General features: G+C 50.1%; 2 protein-coding genes across 2 annotated transcripts in view; one reads left to right on the forward strand and one right to left on the reverse strand.

Annotated features, from left to right (window-relative positions):
- Nucleotides 1-4687: 4687 nt before the first annotated feature.
- Nucleotides 4688-11294, reverse strand: ZMAT2 (zinc finger matrin-type 2). Its single transcript, XM_035338580.1, has 5 exons — nucleotides 11140-11294; nucleotides 10496-10619; nucleotides 9164-9237; nucleotides 7075-7220; nucleotides 4688-5525 (listed from the first exon to the last, which is right to left on the reverse strand). Exons 2-5 carry the CDS (start codon nucleotides 10501-10503, stop codon nucleotides 5382-5384), a joined length of 372 nt encoding a protein of 123 aa, XP_035194471.1. The 5' UTR covers nucleotides 10504-10619; nucleotides 11140-11294; the 3' UTR covers nucleotides 4688-5381.
- Nucleotides 11295-12320: 1026 nt separating this feature from the next.
- LOC118173970 (histidine--tRNA ligase, cytoplasmic-like) overlaps nucleotides 12321-13547 on the forward strand; it is an 8478-nt gene continuing 7251 nt past the window's right edge. The window contains exon 1 of the mRNA XM_035338941.1: nucleotides 12321-12354. Within this exon, the coding sequence (XP_035194832.1) occupies nucleotides 12321-12354 (34 nt within the window). The remainder of the gene's footprint in view (nucleotides 12355-13547) is intronic.

Below are 13547 nucleotides of genomic sequence, written 5' to 3' on the forward strand. Positions count from 1 at the left end.
CTCTCCTCTCCTCTCCTCTCCTCTCCTCTCCTCTCCTCTCCTCGGGATGGGAGCTGGGTTTGACGTTTCCCTGTCCTCTCCCCACACACATCGCCTTGCATCAATACCCAAACAACAAACGTGTGCCTGCATTTCTCCTCAAAGTCCCGAATCTCTGGGCTAGGTTGGTGGTTTCAGGAAGGAAAGGCGCAAAAAGGCATGTTCTCCTCTGTCCCCACTTCTGTTTCGTGGCCTTCTGCTCCTATGGAGCCATCCTGGATCTCTGGGGATGCATCTCTGTAGAACAAATTGCAGTTCTAGTGCTGGACAGCTATGGGAATGTTTCCTGCTCCCAAGTGCCCCCCTCATTCCTTTTGTGTCCCCGCTCCCAGGACAGGGACCACCCCTACCTCCCCCCCGACCCCCTGCCAGGCCCCCTGAGATGCCCCCAGCATCCCCGCCTGCCCCAGGCGGCTCCCCACATCTTTCTCCCCCCGCCCCAGCCCTACTTCTTTCCTCCCTGTCGGGGAGATCAGTCGCTGAGGGTGCCGACGACACGCAGCCTCCGACCCCCCCGGGAGGCTGGGGGTGGTGTTATGCTGCAGGAAGGCGAAGCTGCCATCAGCAGGCGCTTTGATCTGCAGACAATTACAGATGAGTGTAGGACCTTGCCTCATTCAGCCAATAAATAATGGAATTTGTGCGTTGACACAGACAGATTCCCCCAAACTGTCAGAGAAGGGGAGACAGAGAATGAGAGGCTGGGGAAGGGGAGAGGAGCAGGCAGGGAGGGAAGAGGAGGGCACGTGGGGAAACAGGGAGCGACGGCAAGGGAGAGGAGAACGAGTTGGGGAGGCAGAGCTGGCGAGGGGAACAGGACGGGAAGGAGCCTGTGGAGGAAGAACAGCACGAGGGAGCACATATTTGTAGAGGGGAAGGAAAATCAGACAGGAGCTGTGGGTAGCAAGGGGGGTGATGCATACACAGCAGGCTGGAAGCAGAGGAGAAAATCTGGAGGCGGAAAAGAAAGAGAAGGAGGAACAAAGGCATGTCCGTGCCCCTGGGCTCACTGCTGCCTGGTGGATCACATGCTGCTGAGAGCAGGGACCATATTCCCACTCCGCAGAGGAGCTACAGCCCCCCGAGGCGCCCAGCACAGCCGAGCAGCACCAGCACACGTGGGATCCGGGCAGACGCTTCCAGCAGCAGAAATCTGCTCTGAGAGCACAAATCCCCTGAAGAGGTCCTGCGGATGCCCAGTCTCGGTGCTCCCCTGCTCCTCCCCATCGCTGCCCTTCTTCAGCCTGGAGCTGTTGCTTCTCTAGCTGATGAAGACTTTTACTTAGTTTGCAATAAAGAAACAGCTCCCCTTTGCTCGTGAGCCCTTCCACCGAGCCCACCAGCTGCATGCAGCTGCAGGAGCAGATCTGATGGTACGGGGGAGCCACTGGGGCCACCTCCTTCCTCCCCTTTAGAGCACTCAAGAGCACCGTTGCTTCCCTCTTGGCCTAACCTGGCTCAGCCCTGAGCATTAAGTGGCCCAGCTTGCTCGGGTCTCCAGGACAAGCCCGACCTCAGTGTAGGCATCCCCCGCTCCCTGCTTCCCATCTGGAAAATGGTGGCCTCCAAGCTCTGGATGGGAAGCAAACACCTCCCACCTCAGCGAAGCCCCCCCACATCTCTGCCTTCCCCTACCGCAGTCTTCCTAGACACACCAGCTCCAGCCAGGGGTCCGACCCTGACTTTGCAGGTATTTAAGGTCTCCCCCGGGGACACCTCCTCCCCGTGGGCGAGGAAAGCAGGGGCAGGTTGAGCTGAGGGTCATGGAGCCTGGGAGGAGGCACTGGTGGCCGTGCGGCCGTCTCAGTGGCCTCCATGGAACAGAGGGCACAGGCCCACCGGGATGGAGGTGACACTTCGGGAACAGCGTGTCCGTAGAGCCGGTGGGCTGCAGGCAGGCAGAAAGACCAGCTCCAGGGGGCTGTGGGGAGGTGTCGGAGCAGAACGATTCAGCTGGATGGGACCCCCTTCTTCTGAATCTCTTCCCCAGTTTCCCTGACGCGGGGGCAAACCCTGGCATTTAATTGGGGTAGTGGGAACGCTGGGCTGGATCTGGCTGCTGCTGCTCTTGTCCTGAACACAGCCTGGAGACAGCAACAGAGCCAGCCTTGCCCAGGCTGTGGCAGCAGAGAAGGCTGGGAGGAGGGTGCACAGCAGCCCCTCCGTTGCCTCTGAAGGTAGGAAGAAAGGGGGCAAGCAGCTTCATGCTGCACGTGGTGCTCAGCTCCTCCACGGGGCTTCAGGCCTCCCTCCCCCCTCCCCAGTAGGGGATCAGGGAAGAAGATATCTGTGAGAGAAGACATGGTGAGAGCAAGATGGATTTTTGTTTTCTCTGGAGTCTGCTGTGACGCCTGAGCGCTTCTCCAAACACTGCCATCAATATTTAATTGGATGGAGCAGTAATAGGCAGGCTGAGGCTGACCGCAGCCCCCAGCCTGGCAGGGGCTGAGGTGCACACAGGTCTGGGGGGATCCTGCACACCGTGAGCAACTGCTCCACGGCCAGGGCACAGCCTTGCACCCTCTGCCAGGTGCTAAGAGCAAGAACCAAGCTCCAAACACAGAGACACGAGACAGGTTATGGCAGGCTGAGTACAAGAGCTGTAAGAATCACCTCTCCTTGCTCCGCCAGCTCCCACTTGGCCCAGATTTAACCTGGGGAAGAGCAAGAGTGAAGCGGGAAGCAGCAGGCACAGAGCAGCTGGGCACCATTTGCTGATGGCAGGGAGCAGGCCAGAGAGCTGCAGAGCTGAGACCTACCCAGATAAAACCCTAAGATCTACAAGGGCACGTGCAGCACCAGCAAGAGATGAGTAGTGCTAACGAAGAGCCAAGGACTATCCTGCTCCCGTGCTGGAGGCAGCAAGCAAAGTGTTAAAGAGTCCACAGCAGCACTGAGCAGTGGTGGGAGCAAAGGGTTAACACAGAGCGCGCAGAGAATGCTATCTGTCTGTTCTCTAAATATTTCCTCCCATGAAACTAGCTTTTCATCCTTGGCTAGAGGCAGCTCCTGCTGCTGGGAATCCAGCAAGAGCTTGTATCTGCTCCTGCACACGCCAGTGCTCCCAGCAAGCGGGCAGACAAAGGCGCTCCCCAGGGGCAGCGCTGGGGCTGGAGATGCTGGCACCGGGAGGAGGGTGCTCGGCTCGGGGCTGCAGATGGCCTTGGGCTTGAGCTTAGGGATCAGGCTTTAGCAGAAGGTAAATCGTCTCCCACCCCCCCCGTACTGCAGAGGGATTTCCTTTCCCCTCTCCCGAGCAAGGGGCAGGGTGTTAGGGAATTGCAAGTAGCGGCAAGCCGAGGGTCCAAAAGGCTCAGTCAGCCCCAGCCAGGCTCTGACCCAGCGGTAGGAAGCTGCACAATCAAGGAGAGGAGAGGAAGGCATACAGGAGCACCTCGCCCCTTCTGGGGGCTGCACACAACATAGGGAAACCAAGGCAACAAGCTGGGAAAGCTGAAGGGTGCGGTGCAGCCTCTGCCCCTTCCCCAGCCAGGATCTACTGGGCCACAGCACAGCTCAGAAGCATTTGTCCAAACTTAATTCAGGCTGCAACAAGGGTCTGGGTGGCTGCAGAGCTGGTGGCTAGGCTAAAATGGCTGCTACTAAATCTTGTCTGAAACAACCTGAACTTCTAATGCGTATGAAATGGAACCACGGCAGCGTCCCTTTGCTGCCCCAGAGGGCACAAAGGCACAGGCGTCTTCTCTCTCCCATTCAGCTGGAGCCACGTGCTGCAGTCTGAGCAGCGCTGGGTACGTGGCTGGAATGAAAGTCGCCTTGCAGCTCAAGTGCTTGGGGAGTGTTTGCTGAAGTCAAAGGATTGCCAAGTTAAAAGGGTCAAATCTCCAAGGACAGTTGTATCTGAGTGGCTATATATCATTTCAATAGCATCTTCAACGGGGATTATAATCTGAATTGAAGTGGAAAGACCCGAGGCAATGAAGCTGTCAGCAGTCTAAGATTAAGGAATTAAAACAGCAGCAGAGCATTACAGGATTTGTTCTAGATGTATTAGAAAGAGCAGGCTAAGCGCACTTCAGCCTTCCTTGGGTCAGAAATTTCATAAAAGTACAGAGAAGGGCAAGAACAAGGATCTCATCAATATACATAAAAGAGAGAGGGAGCGAGACGGAGCTATGAAAACCCAGCCACGCAAAATGTAAATCCTAACTGGAGACGGAAATGAATCACACACGGCTTGACTGAAGTAAATAAAAGCAGAAATGAAGGGGATTTAGGGGAGGGCAGAGGTGAAATGACACTGAAAGCCAGTAGACAGGGTAAAAGTGCCCCTTCATATATATAAGGCTGGTAAATTCTGGAATGCAGCCCAGTCTGCTCCTGGATCGCAGAATGGAAATGCGGGTCCCCAGTGTTGTCCATGCTTCCCTTCTCTCTCCCAGTTTCTTACAATGCCTCTCCAGAACTACTTCAAAATGCAAAAAATGGCAGCAACTGCCTGCACAGGGGAGCTGGCAGCTGAGCAAGTACCCGCTTAGGAAGAGGGCAAGCGAGCCCTACCTTTGCATCTTCTGAGGGCCCCAGAAGATTGCCACTAGCTTTGTGCACCTCAGGAGACATCAGCAACTTTTCTCAATGGGAGGCAGAAGCTGTCAAAACAAAGAGGGAAGAAAACTCCCACCAAAGGGCCAATTAAAACTATCAGTTTATTTTGGGCAAATTGTGCACACTGTTTTTTCATTTGCTCTATCCTAGATCAGTCCTGGGGAGGAATTTCTCCCTTGGATCAAAGATATCAAAGTTATCACACAAAACACAAGGAAAAACAGGGAAGTATCCCTTACAGATAAAATACACAGGAAAAAATTCAGCAACCCAGACTCCATGCAGCCCTCAGCTCTGCTTCAGCACAACTAGTAAAGATTCAGGCTGTACAAACCAGCACTGCCCACTCACTATGGCAAAATTCCTTCAGTTACATGATCCAAAAGGAAGCTAAATCCCTCTCTGCACCTTAAACACATGACCTCAAAACAACGATGCCCAGCTGACAATTAAAATAATTCTGAACAATGCCATCTGTACAGAAGTGCTGCACTTTATTGACACTAAAACGTACCCAGCAGAACATTTCCCTGCACACACAAGGCCAAAGAGCATTGATGAGCAGCCAGATCTAGGACACAGAAGGAGATGGGAAGCTAATGACAAGTGGAGCTTGTTCTGCAGCACAGGTAGAGAATGGAATCACTTTTCGACTCCTCCGGCCAACTTCTACTGGGAGATTTACATACAAGTCCTCAGTCAAGTCTTTAAAGAATTATCCAGAGTCTCCTGGGTAAAAACAATCTGTTTTAACAAAGAGGAGAGTCCAGAGCTGCTCAGTGATTCTTTTTGGTTGAGCCGAAACCAGAGAAACCCATCACAGCTGCCATTTCATCATCCTCTTCAAATGTCAAATCTTCCTCTGCCCTTCTTTTCTTCTCTCTCTGCTTCTCCTTCTTGTAGGCTTTCGCCTTTTCCTCCTGAAGCAAGGAAAAGAACAGCAAAATAACTTCAATCTCCTGAGCCAAGTAAGCTTTTGAGACACTGGGCACTGCAGTTCACCCGAGTTCTACCAACAGTACCCAAGCTGCATCTGAAGAAAGAAAACAGCAAAAGTCCTGGTGTGCAGCCTTCAAGGAGGTTTCCCGCTGCCTACAGACCACTCACTTCCCACCCCAAGAAGGAAGTCACACACAGAGGACGTAGCCAAAGAGTAGCGTCATGAAATCACCAGCTCTTGCTTCCAAACATGTCAGAGGTTTCACCTGGAATCCACGCTGAGGCAAGAAGGGGCTGTTTGTAAAGCAGGAGACATTTCCATGGTATGCTGCCCTGTTCCAACGGCTGTAACGCTGAATGCCACTGCCTGTTGGCTTTCAGTGTGGCGGAGTGACAGCTGCTCTTTGGAACAGAAGTTGAGCTCTAAGTGGCTTTGGGGGTTTTGGCATCAAGGAGTTTGCACTGCGCTAATCAAAGCGTTTTGCTCTGTAAGGATCACAAGCCCTGGAACGGTGCCAGGCTTGTACTGGGCGACACATAAGTATGGCTTCACCTCCCAACTTAGCAACTGAGCCTGCCATTCCCATCTCCATCTACTGCTCTGCAGCTATTGAAAACAGCAAGGCCCTGGAGAAAGCTACACCAAAATCTGCTGCTAATTTCTTTGTTGCCATGCATTGATTGACAGTAGCTTTTCAATCCACAGCATGCCCTGCGCTGCCGGGGCATTTGTCTTCTGTCTCCCCCAGACAGATTTAGCCTCAGCAGCACCGAGGCTTGCTTGAGAGCAGAGCACAGGGCTGCTCGAGTGCCAAGACTTTCACAGGATCCCAGCAGAGCACCCCTGCTGTGAAGCTCAGAGCTTGGGCAGGGAGCCTCAAACAGGCAGCAGTTTTTAATGCTTGTTTTTTACATGACTGCTGATGAAGGAGAAGCACGTGCAGAAGCTCCTCAACTGTCAGAACACTGTCAGTTGTTTTTCAAATAAACTTGATCGTCTTTTCAGGGAACTGGCACCTAAGCCCAGGTTAAAAGGAATCCAGTACCTTTCACTGCCTCCACACACACAGACACATCACAGCACAGCACTCTGCTCACAAAACCCTTCCACACCTGGGGAGGGCGCACAGAAGCAACATGCTGCACACAGGAGGAGTCCCAGCAATCCCCAGAACCATGTCACACCTCAGGAATGAATATACAGGTCTGCTTATCAGGACACATCAGATCAAACACAAGGAATGGGACAAAAAACAGGTGCACTGCCAGGGCTGTGCTACACTCTCAGTAGAAACTTTAAGTGTCAAAAATTATCCTTACACACAAAGAGAGGAAAGGGATTTCCAGAGAGAGCAACAATTAAAACTAATATATATATATTTTTTTTTAAAAAAAAGGCAAACAAAATCCACTTAGAGCAGCAGATGAAAAGCCCACACCAGCCAGTACAAGATTAGGAACTAGGGCTGCTCTCCTCAGGAAACACATTCCTTGGGGGGTTCTACTTCATCAGCTATTGCCCTTACTCACCTCCTCACGGAGTTCCTTCATCCTCTCCTCAAAGTCATAGTCTTTCTGTTTCTCCTCCATCTTCTTCTTGTTCACCTCAAAGCGCTTCTTCACCTGGTCCAGTGTGGAGCGCTCCACCCGCATGGACATGCCCAGATTTCTCTGGTCTGGAGGAACAGAGCCAGCCACGTTCAGCAACATTAGTAGCCTTTAAAGGTCTGTACGTAGCCCCTTTCCCTGATCCCCATTTAAGTATGCAATCATGGCATCCCATCACCGCTCAAAGCACGGCCTCCCATATCCCTGAGCACTGTACTGTGCAACTGCCCCGCCTTCAGGGGTTCCTCTCCACGCCGTCTCTACCTATGGACACGTCAGAGAATTCACACCCAACCTGGGGAGTCTGACTGAGCAATGCCTCCTCCCAGAGAGGCATACGCTTTCTGCCCTCATTTAGTCCCACATTGTTGCATGGATTGGGGCTTCTTATGTCAGAGGGGATTAAGGAGGATTTAGGGAGATTTTAGGGGATACGATAACCTAAACCAGTCATTGACTACAGTGATCCTTTTATTATTTGTAACAAGGAAGAAGATGCAAACTTTTATTTTAAGGCTCAGTATGAGGGTGCTCCCCATCACGCTGGTGTTCTGACACTTCAGGGAATTTAAGCTTGGGACAGGGAAACAAGGACAGGAGTGTTGAAAAAGGAGTCAGAATAAAACTGCCAAGCTGTTTTTTCTCAGCTGTGGGACAAACCAAACAAGTGGCTTTCAGTAAGAGATCCTGATTACACAGCACATTTCCAACCAAAGCAAAGACCTAAAATATTAAGACAGGCCTCTGATCCAGTGGCTGTGTAGAGCAGATTCCACTCATGAGTGAGCCCAGTGTGAAAGGGCCACCCCCAGCCATGTCTCCAACCCACGCTGCCTGGTCGATCCAAACAGCCTGCTGACTCCGGTAACTGGGCACACTTTTGTCCCAGGGCTGCAGCAGCACCAGGGAGCTCAAACTGTGCACTGGTACCTAGCAAGAATGCTGCCAGAACAAGCAGGTTTCAGCCAGATTTGTGGGCTGGATCAAAAGCTCCCGAACTGTAAATTGTATTGTACCAAAGAGCTATGCCCCCTTCCAGCCCCAGCTCAACCCTTCATCGCAGGACCACGCACAAAGACGTACCAGTTATTGCTGATTCCAGATTCTCTCATACAGACTTACTGCTGACCTCCTCACGTGTCAGACAAAGCACTTCTTTCTCATCCTCCCATTCACATAAAAGTACAGGGCTTTAATGCAATGGGTTTTCATTCCCAAGCTATATAAAACTTGCCTTGACTACTTTGCACTACTTTCCTCTTACTCAAGGTAAACGTACTAAAGAAACAGGCTGATCAACGGGGACCTCTTCTTTTGCCTTTATCTTAGGATAACTTAACTGCATGATCGACGGAGAGAAGAACCAGAAATCTGTGGGCTTTACACTTTGCTCTCTGGAGATCCTATCTATGTGTGATCACACCTGAACAGCTGTACAGGACACGGCAGCTCTGGGGTCATCCTATCCCACACCCGTTTCTGCTGTACTTCAGCAACCCACAGCCTCCATCCTTGTAATCTCTCGATTCAAAGCCCTGGAGCTCAGAGACAAGCTAGTTCTGAGCTTCATACTCTGGTTCTACAAAGAGAGGCTTACTATCCAAAAATAGGCTAGTCCCACACCTTTTACTTTTCCAAGAACTCCTTTAAAGTTTCAGTGCTGTTAAAAAAAACTTCTCTTGAGATTTTCAGAGCAGACATCAGGATTTGCTGACCCTGAGCTTCTTTCAGTGCAGACTCTCAGAGCAGGGAAAACACTTCCACCTTACCGGACACTTACTGTTTCTTCCAGCCTTATTCCACCCAAGCAGTCCATCAACCTGGAGAGATTGCCATGAGATAAAGGCAACATCTCCATAGCTCTCACGAGTAAGCTCTGCCTATATCCTGATCTCCAAATCACATTTTGATCCAAGTACGAATGTTCAGAACTGAGAAACTGGTGATGCATGAAGGGAACAGCCCAGAGAGTTGCACCAGCCCTCCAACAATGCAAAAAAGTTATCCTTACGTTTTTTGCCATTGATGTGATCCAAGAAGTTAATGGAGTCTTTCACCACACAGTCGCATACATTACAGTAGTACCTGGCAGGAGAGAGAGGGAAAACATTAACTCCAAAACATGAGACAAACCTCATCTCACAGAATAACTATTTGAGATGATCAAATAGTTGATCAAATTCAAAATCTCCGTATTGTTTGGACCTATGAGTTTAATTCAGACTGCTGCTCTAGCCTAAAATCAAACTAGTCCGATGCCACAAGTCCTCATTGGAGGTACTGAAACAAGCACAGCCCCAGCATCACAAAAAGTAACACCCACTGGGTTATCTGGGTTCAGAGCCCCTGAGTGATCAGGCCTTTGTTTGGGACATAGCTCCACTGCCCAGGGCAAGAGGGAAGCTACCTCTACTACCAAGAGCCTTGGTGAAAAGACACGTGCAAGGCCATATACCAGATTTACAGAGCCACCCGAGTTAACATTTGGGGGTACCAACCCTGATGCTTATGCCCCTCTGACAGAGGACAAAAACCAAGACATGAGCTGATCTGCAATGATGGCAGTCGTGGCATCTTCCCCTTCCAGTTGCAAAGGACAGGAGGAGGGTTGGACTCTGTGACACCCCAGCGCTGCCCTCCTCCATGGCAAGACTGGCCACCAGCCCAGGTTTCCACCTCAGCTCCTGACTACAGCCCACTGAAGGCTCTCACCTGGCTGCACAGTGAGCCTTCCCACACCTATCACCTCACAGAATCAGCCCCCTGCTTTATAGAGCAGTGCTTTCCACCCACCTTAACAGCTAATGCAGAAGCCCAGCCGCGGCCTGCATTTCCATCCCTGGATGCTGCACCTCCCTGGCATTGCTGGCTATTAGGCTATGATCCTGAGACACTTAGGATGGCTTTGGATGTGCTAAGAACCCTTCTAGCCTTTGGCCAAACATAATCTACACAAACAGTCGCCAAATGCCATTCCTAAGGAGAGGTATCTGGCTGTTTCTCCCACTCCCGGTGCTCAGACATAATATCAACCGCAGATAGTGCGTCACTGCAGGCAGGCCTGGCTAACAAAACCCAAGTGGGCAGCAGAGATCTGCCTCAACTGCTCCTACAGCAGGGCAAAGCAACACTGATATTAAGCAAGAGCATCAAAAGGGGCTCCGCATGCTGCTTCTCTTCCATACGTTATCCCAGAAGATGCAGTTGCAGTGTAATACAGTGCAGCACAGCTCAAACACTGGAGGAAAAATCCCCACCACTACTCTGTAAGGACTCCCTGCTTTATCACAACCCCCTGTCTTACCAACACAACTCAGACTCCAACAGAAAGACCATAACCTACCCTCCCATCTCTGACTGAGGGGTAGTTTTGGTGATGACGATGGTTTTCCCCAGCTTTGATTCCAGGTCCACTTTGTAGTCTCGGTGCCGCAGAAGTTCCCTTTTGACGGGCTGAGCTGGTTTGCCTAAAACATAAGCAAAAATCCGAAGTGTTTGTCAGAAAAAGTCAAGCTTTACCTGCTGGATTTTACATTGCCCTTGATGAAGGGGAGCCTACTGGGAACCTGTAAACTACGTGATTCATGCAGAAATTGCACTGGGGAAGATGGGGAGGGGGGGAGATTTAGTTGGTTGTTGTTCATTTTGTTTTTAATGTCAGTAGAAGATTCCATTTCTACCTCATTATGTAAGCAGAAACTAAGACTATTAGATGGAGGTAGATCTGACTTGATTATTCCTCTCCCTCCATAAATAATAGGCCAGAGACAAAGATTCTCAGTAATTACATCTATATATAAAAAAAAACACACACACAAAAAAACATATTCAGTGGCTAGCGCAGGAAAAAGGCTAAGAGCAAGCTTGAACTGATGCTATTTCCCTTTGGGATTTCACTTCTGGCTGCTCTATCAGCCAAAGCTCAGAGGGTTTGGGCGATTCACAGCCAAACGAGCAAAGCTTGCCTGCAGCCAGTATGCTACCCACCATCTTTCTTCTCTCTCTCCTCCGTGAGCCGCTTCTCTGCAAGTTTCTCATATTCATCTTTGTCCCACTTTCGACGGAAGTCCAAGTTCTTAGTCTGAAAAGGGAACAAAGTGCATTAACATCTGTTACACGGTTTGACTACCTTTGAGAGAAGAATGGGGAAAGAAATGGAATCATTTGGCCTGTGAGGCCACAGCAGTAAATTAGGGGCACTACATCATATTCCCGTGTCATCTGTTTTCATATCCAATAACTAAGGATGGAGCTTAAGGGAATAATACACAGCATGCCCGTATCTACTTCTTCTAGAAGGATTTCAAAGCACTGAGCAAAGTAATGAGTTTACCCTGAGATGATCACCCATCCCCTCCCTCCAAAAAACAGAGGCAAACTGCATTTAAACTGATTGATCCAAGGCCATGCAAGTGCTACCTGACGAACACAGAATAGTTGACCATACGTGATTCTTCCAAAGCTGATTAAATTTCAGTTGCAAATAGCAGATGAGGAAGCCATGAAATACAACACGAGCAATAATGGGTTTGATTAAGATGCAGGAACACAAAGATGCGTATACCTGCTCTCAAATATATCTGCAGTACGTCAACAGGTTATAGGAATCAAGGCACTGAGTTTGATATTAAGTCACAGGAAGCAGTATGAGTTTTTCACATAAGACAGAAATACAAACAAACCAGAAAGTAATAATAATAAAAAAAAAAAGGCTCTGAAAACTCCAAATGTCAAGCCAGGATGGGGAGGTACCAGGAAAACATCTGCATGAAACACACTGCAAGCTGTCCTGCTCCTGTACCTCCCCATCTCAGCCAAGCAGGGAAGGGAACAAGCACCTCTGAGGTAGCCTGGCCCTTAACCAGCCCCCCAGAGCACACTAAGCTGTCAATGACAGGACAAACTGGGTAGAAAAGAAGCAGAATTCAGGTAAAGGTGGCAACAAATAAAGACAAAGACTGGGGTAAAAGTCCCCTCCGGAAAGAACCGTCGCCAACGCTGAGGGCAGAGGTGACACAACAAGAATCCTTTCCTTTCCCATCTATCCACACAACTGCCTGAGGCAGCCCCTTCCCCATGGCAGGCTGGAAGGCAACAACGGCCACAAGCCCCCACACCTGTCTCACAAATCAGGTGCTTCTTCACTTTCTTAGGAAGAAAGCTCTCAAATGGCGAGAAAGCCGCATTTCACTCGGAATAGCGGTGAGAGGCTCCCAGCTTCATATTAAAAAAGGATGGATGTATTTTAAAACACCTCCAGGAAAAAAGGACCCACACCCACCCACCGCCTTCTCCGCTCAGCCAAATCAAGAATCCAATCACAATCCAAAGAAAATAAATCCCATTTGAAGCTTTAGCAGCAGCACAGTCATTTAATGTTTTCTCCTCTGGCAATCCTTCAGATGGAGTGAACAACTACTGATAAGAATGAAAACGCCTTAGGGAAGCGTAGAAAAATTCTCATTTATTCCCAGAGCTTCTTAAGCACTTTAAGCATGTCATAACAGGTTTTATTAACCACCCTGAGCAAAAGAAAATATCACAGAGTGTAAATTAATGTTTTAGGGTATTTTCCAGAATCAAGATCCTCCCGCATACCAGCGCATTATCACAAATCATAGCTGGTCGGAGCCCCAAGAGACAGCAACTTACTTGCTGCTCCACTCTCCTGCTATAGTGAAAGGGAAACCGCTGCTTTCCCCCCAGTGCCAGCACAATGAAACAAACCAAACCAAGCTCTGAGCTGGGCATCGTGGCTAAACAACATCCAAAGGAACCTCTCTTAATTGGTCTGCTGGTGGTGAGGGTGGCTGCGACCCCCTGAATCTTTCTTGCTCTGGGTGACAGATAGTATTGCCCAAGTAAGTTACAACAAATAAAAAAATAAAGTGTCCTCCTGCTCAGTGCGGACATGGAGACCATCTGGTCAGCCCAGTATCGGTGTCAAAGCCTGTACAAGAGTCTCAAGCCCAGCTCTAAGTAACGTGAACACAAACGCAAGTTGGACTCGATGATCCTTATGGGTCCCTGGGTCCCTTCCAACTCGGGATATTCTATGAAACCCCAGCTGCTGAAAATAAAGCACAGGCTCCACCTCATTCCCCGGCAGACATCCTGCTGCTCTTTGTGCCCCCTCAGCTTTGCTTGCTTCTCAGGAAGTGGCTGCAAACAAAGGGAAGATTTGCCAAGAAAGCCCCAAAACGCAGCCCTGTGGTGCTGACAGCTGCTAGCTATTACCTGAGGTGTTCCAACCCGCCTGGCTCTCCAGCCAGGTTAGGCAAACGAGATCCACCTTGCATTCCCAACACCAAACCCTGCAGGATCCAGGCGGCAAGACCTCGCTGCCCTATTAAACAACCCGAGCAAGGCCACGACAATCCCCGAGTCCCTCGGGA

This window comes from Oxyura jamaicensis, chromosome 13 (genome assembly GCF_011077185.1).
Source record: "Oxyura jamaicensis isolate SHBP4307 breed ruddy duck chromosome 13, BPBGC_Ojam_1.0, whole genome shotgun sequence".
Classification (NCBI taxonomy): Eukaryota; Metazoa; Chordata; class Aves; order Anseriformes; family Anatidae; genus Oxyura; species Oxyura jamaicensis.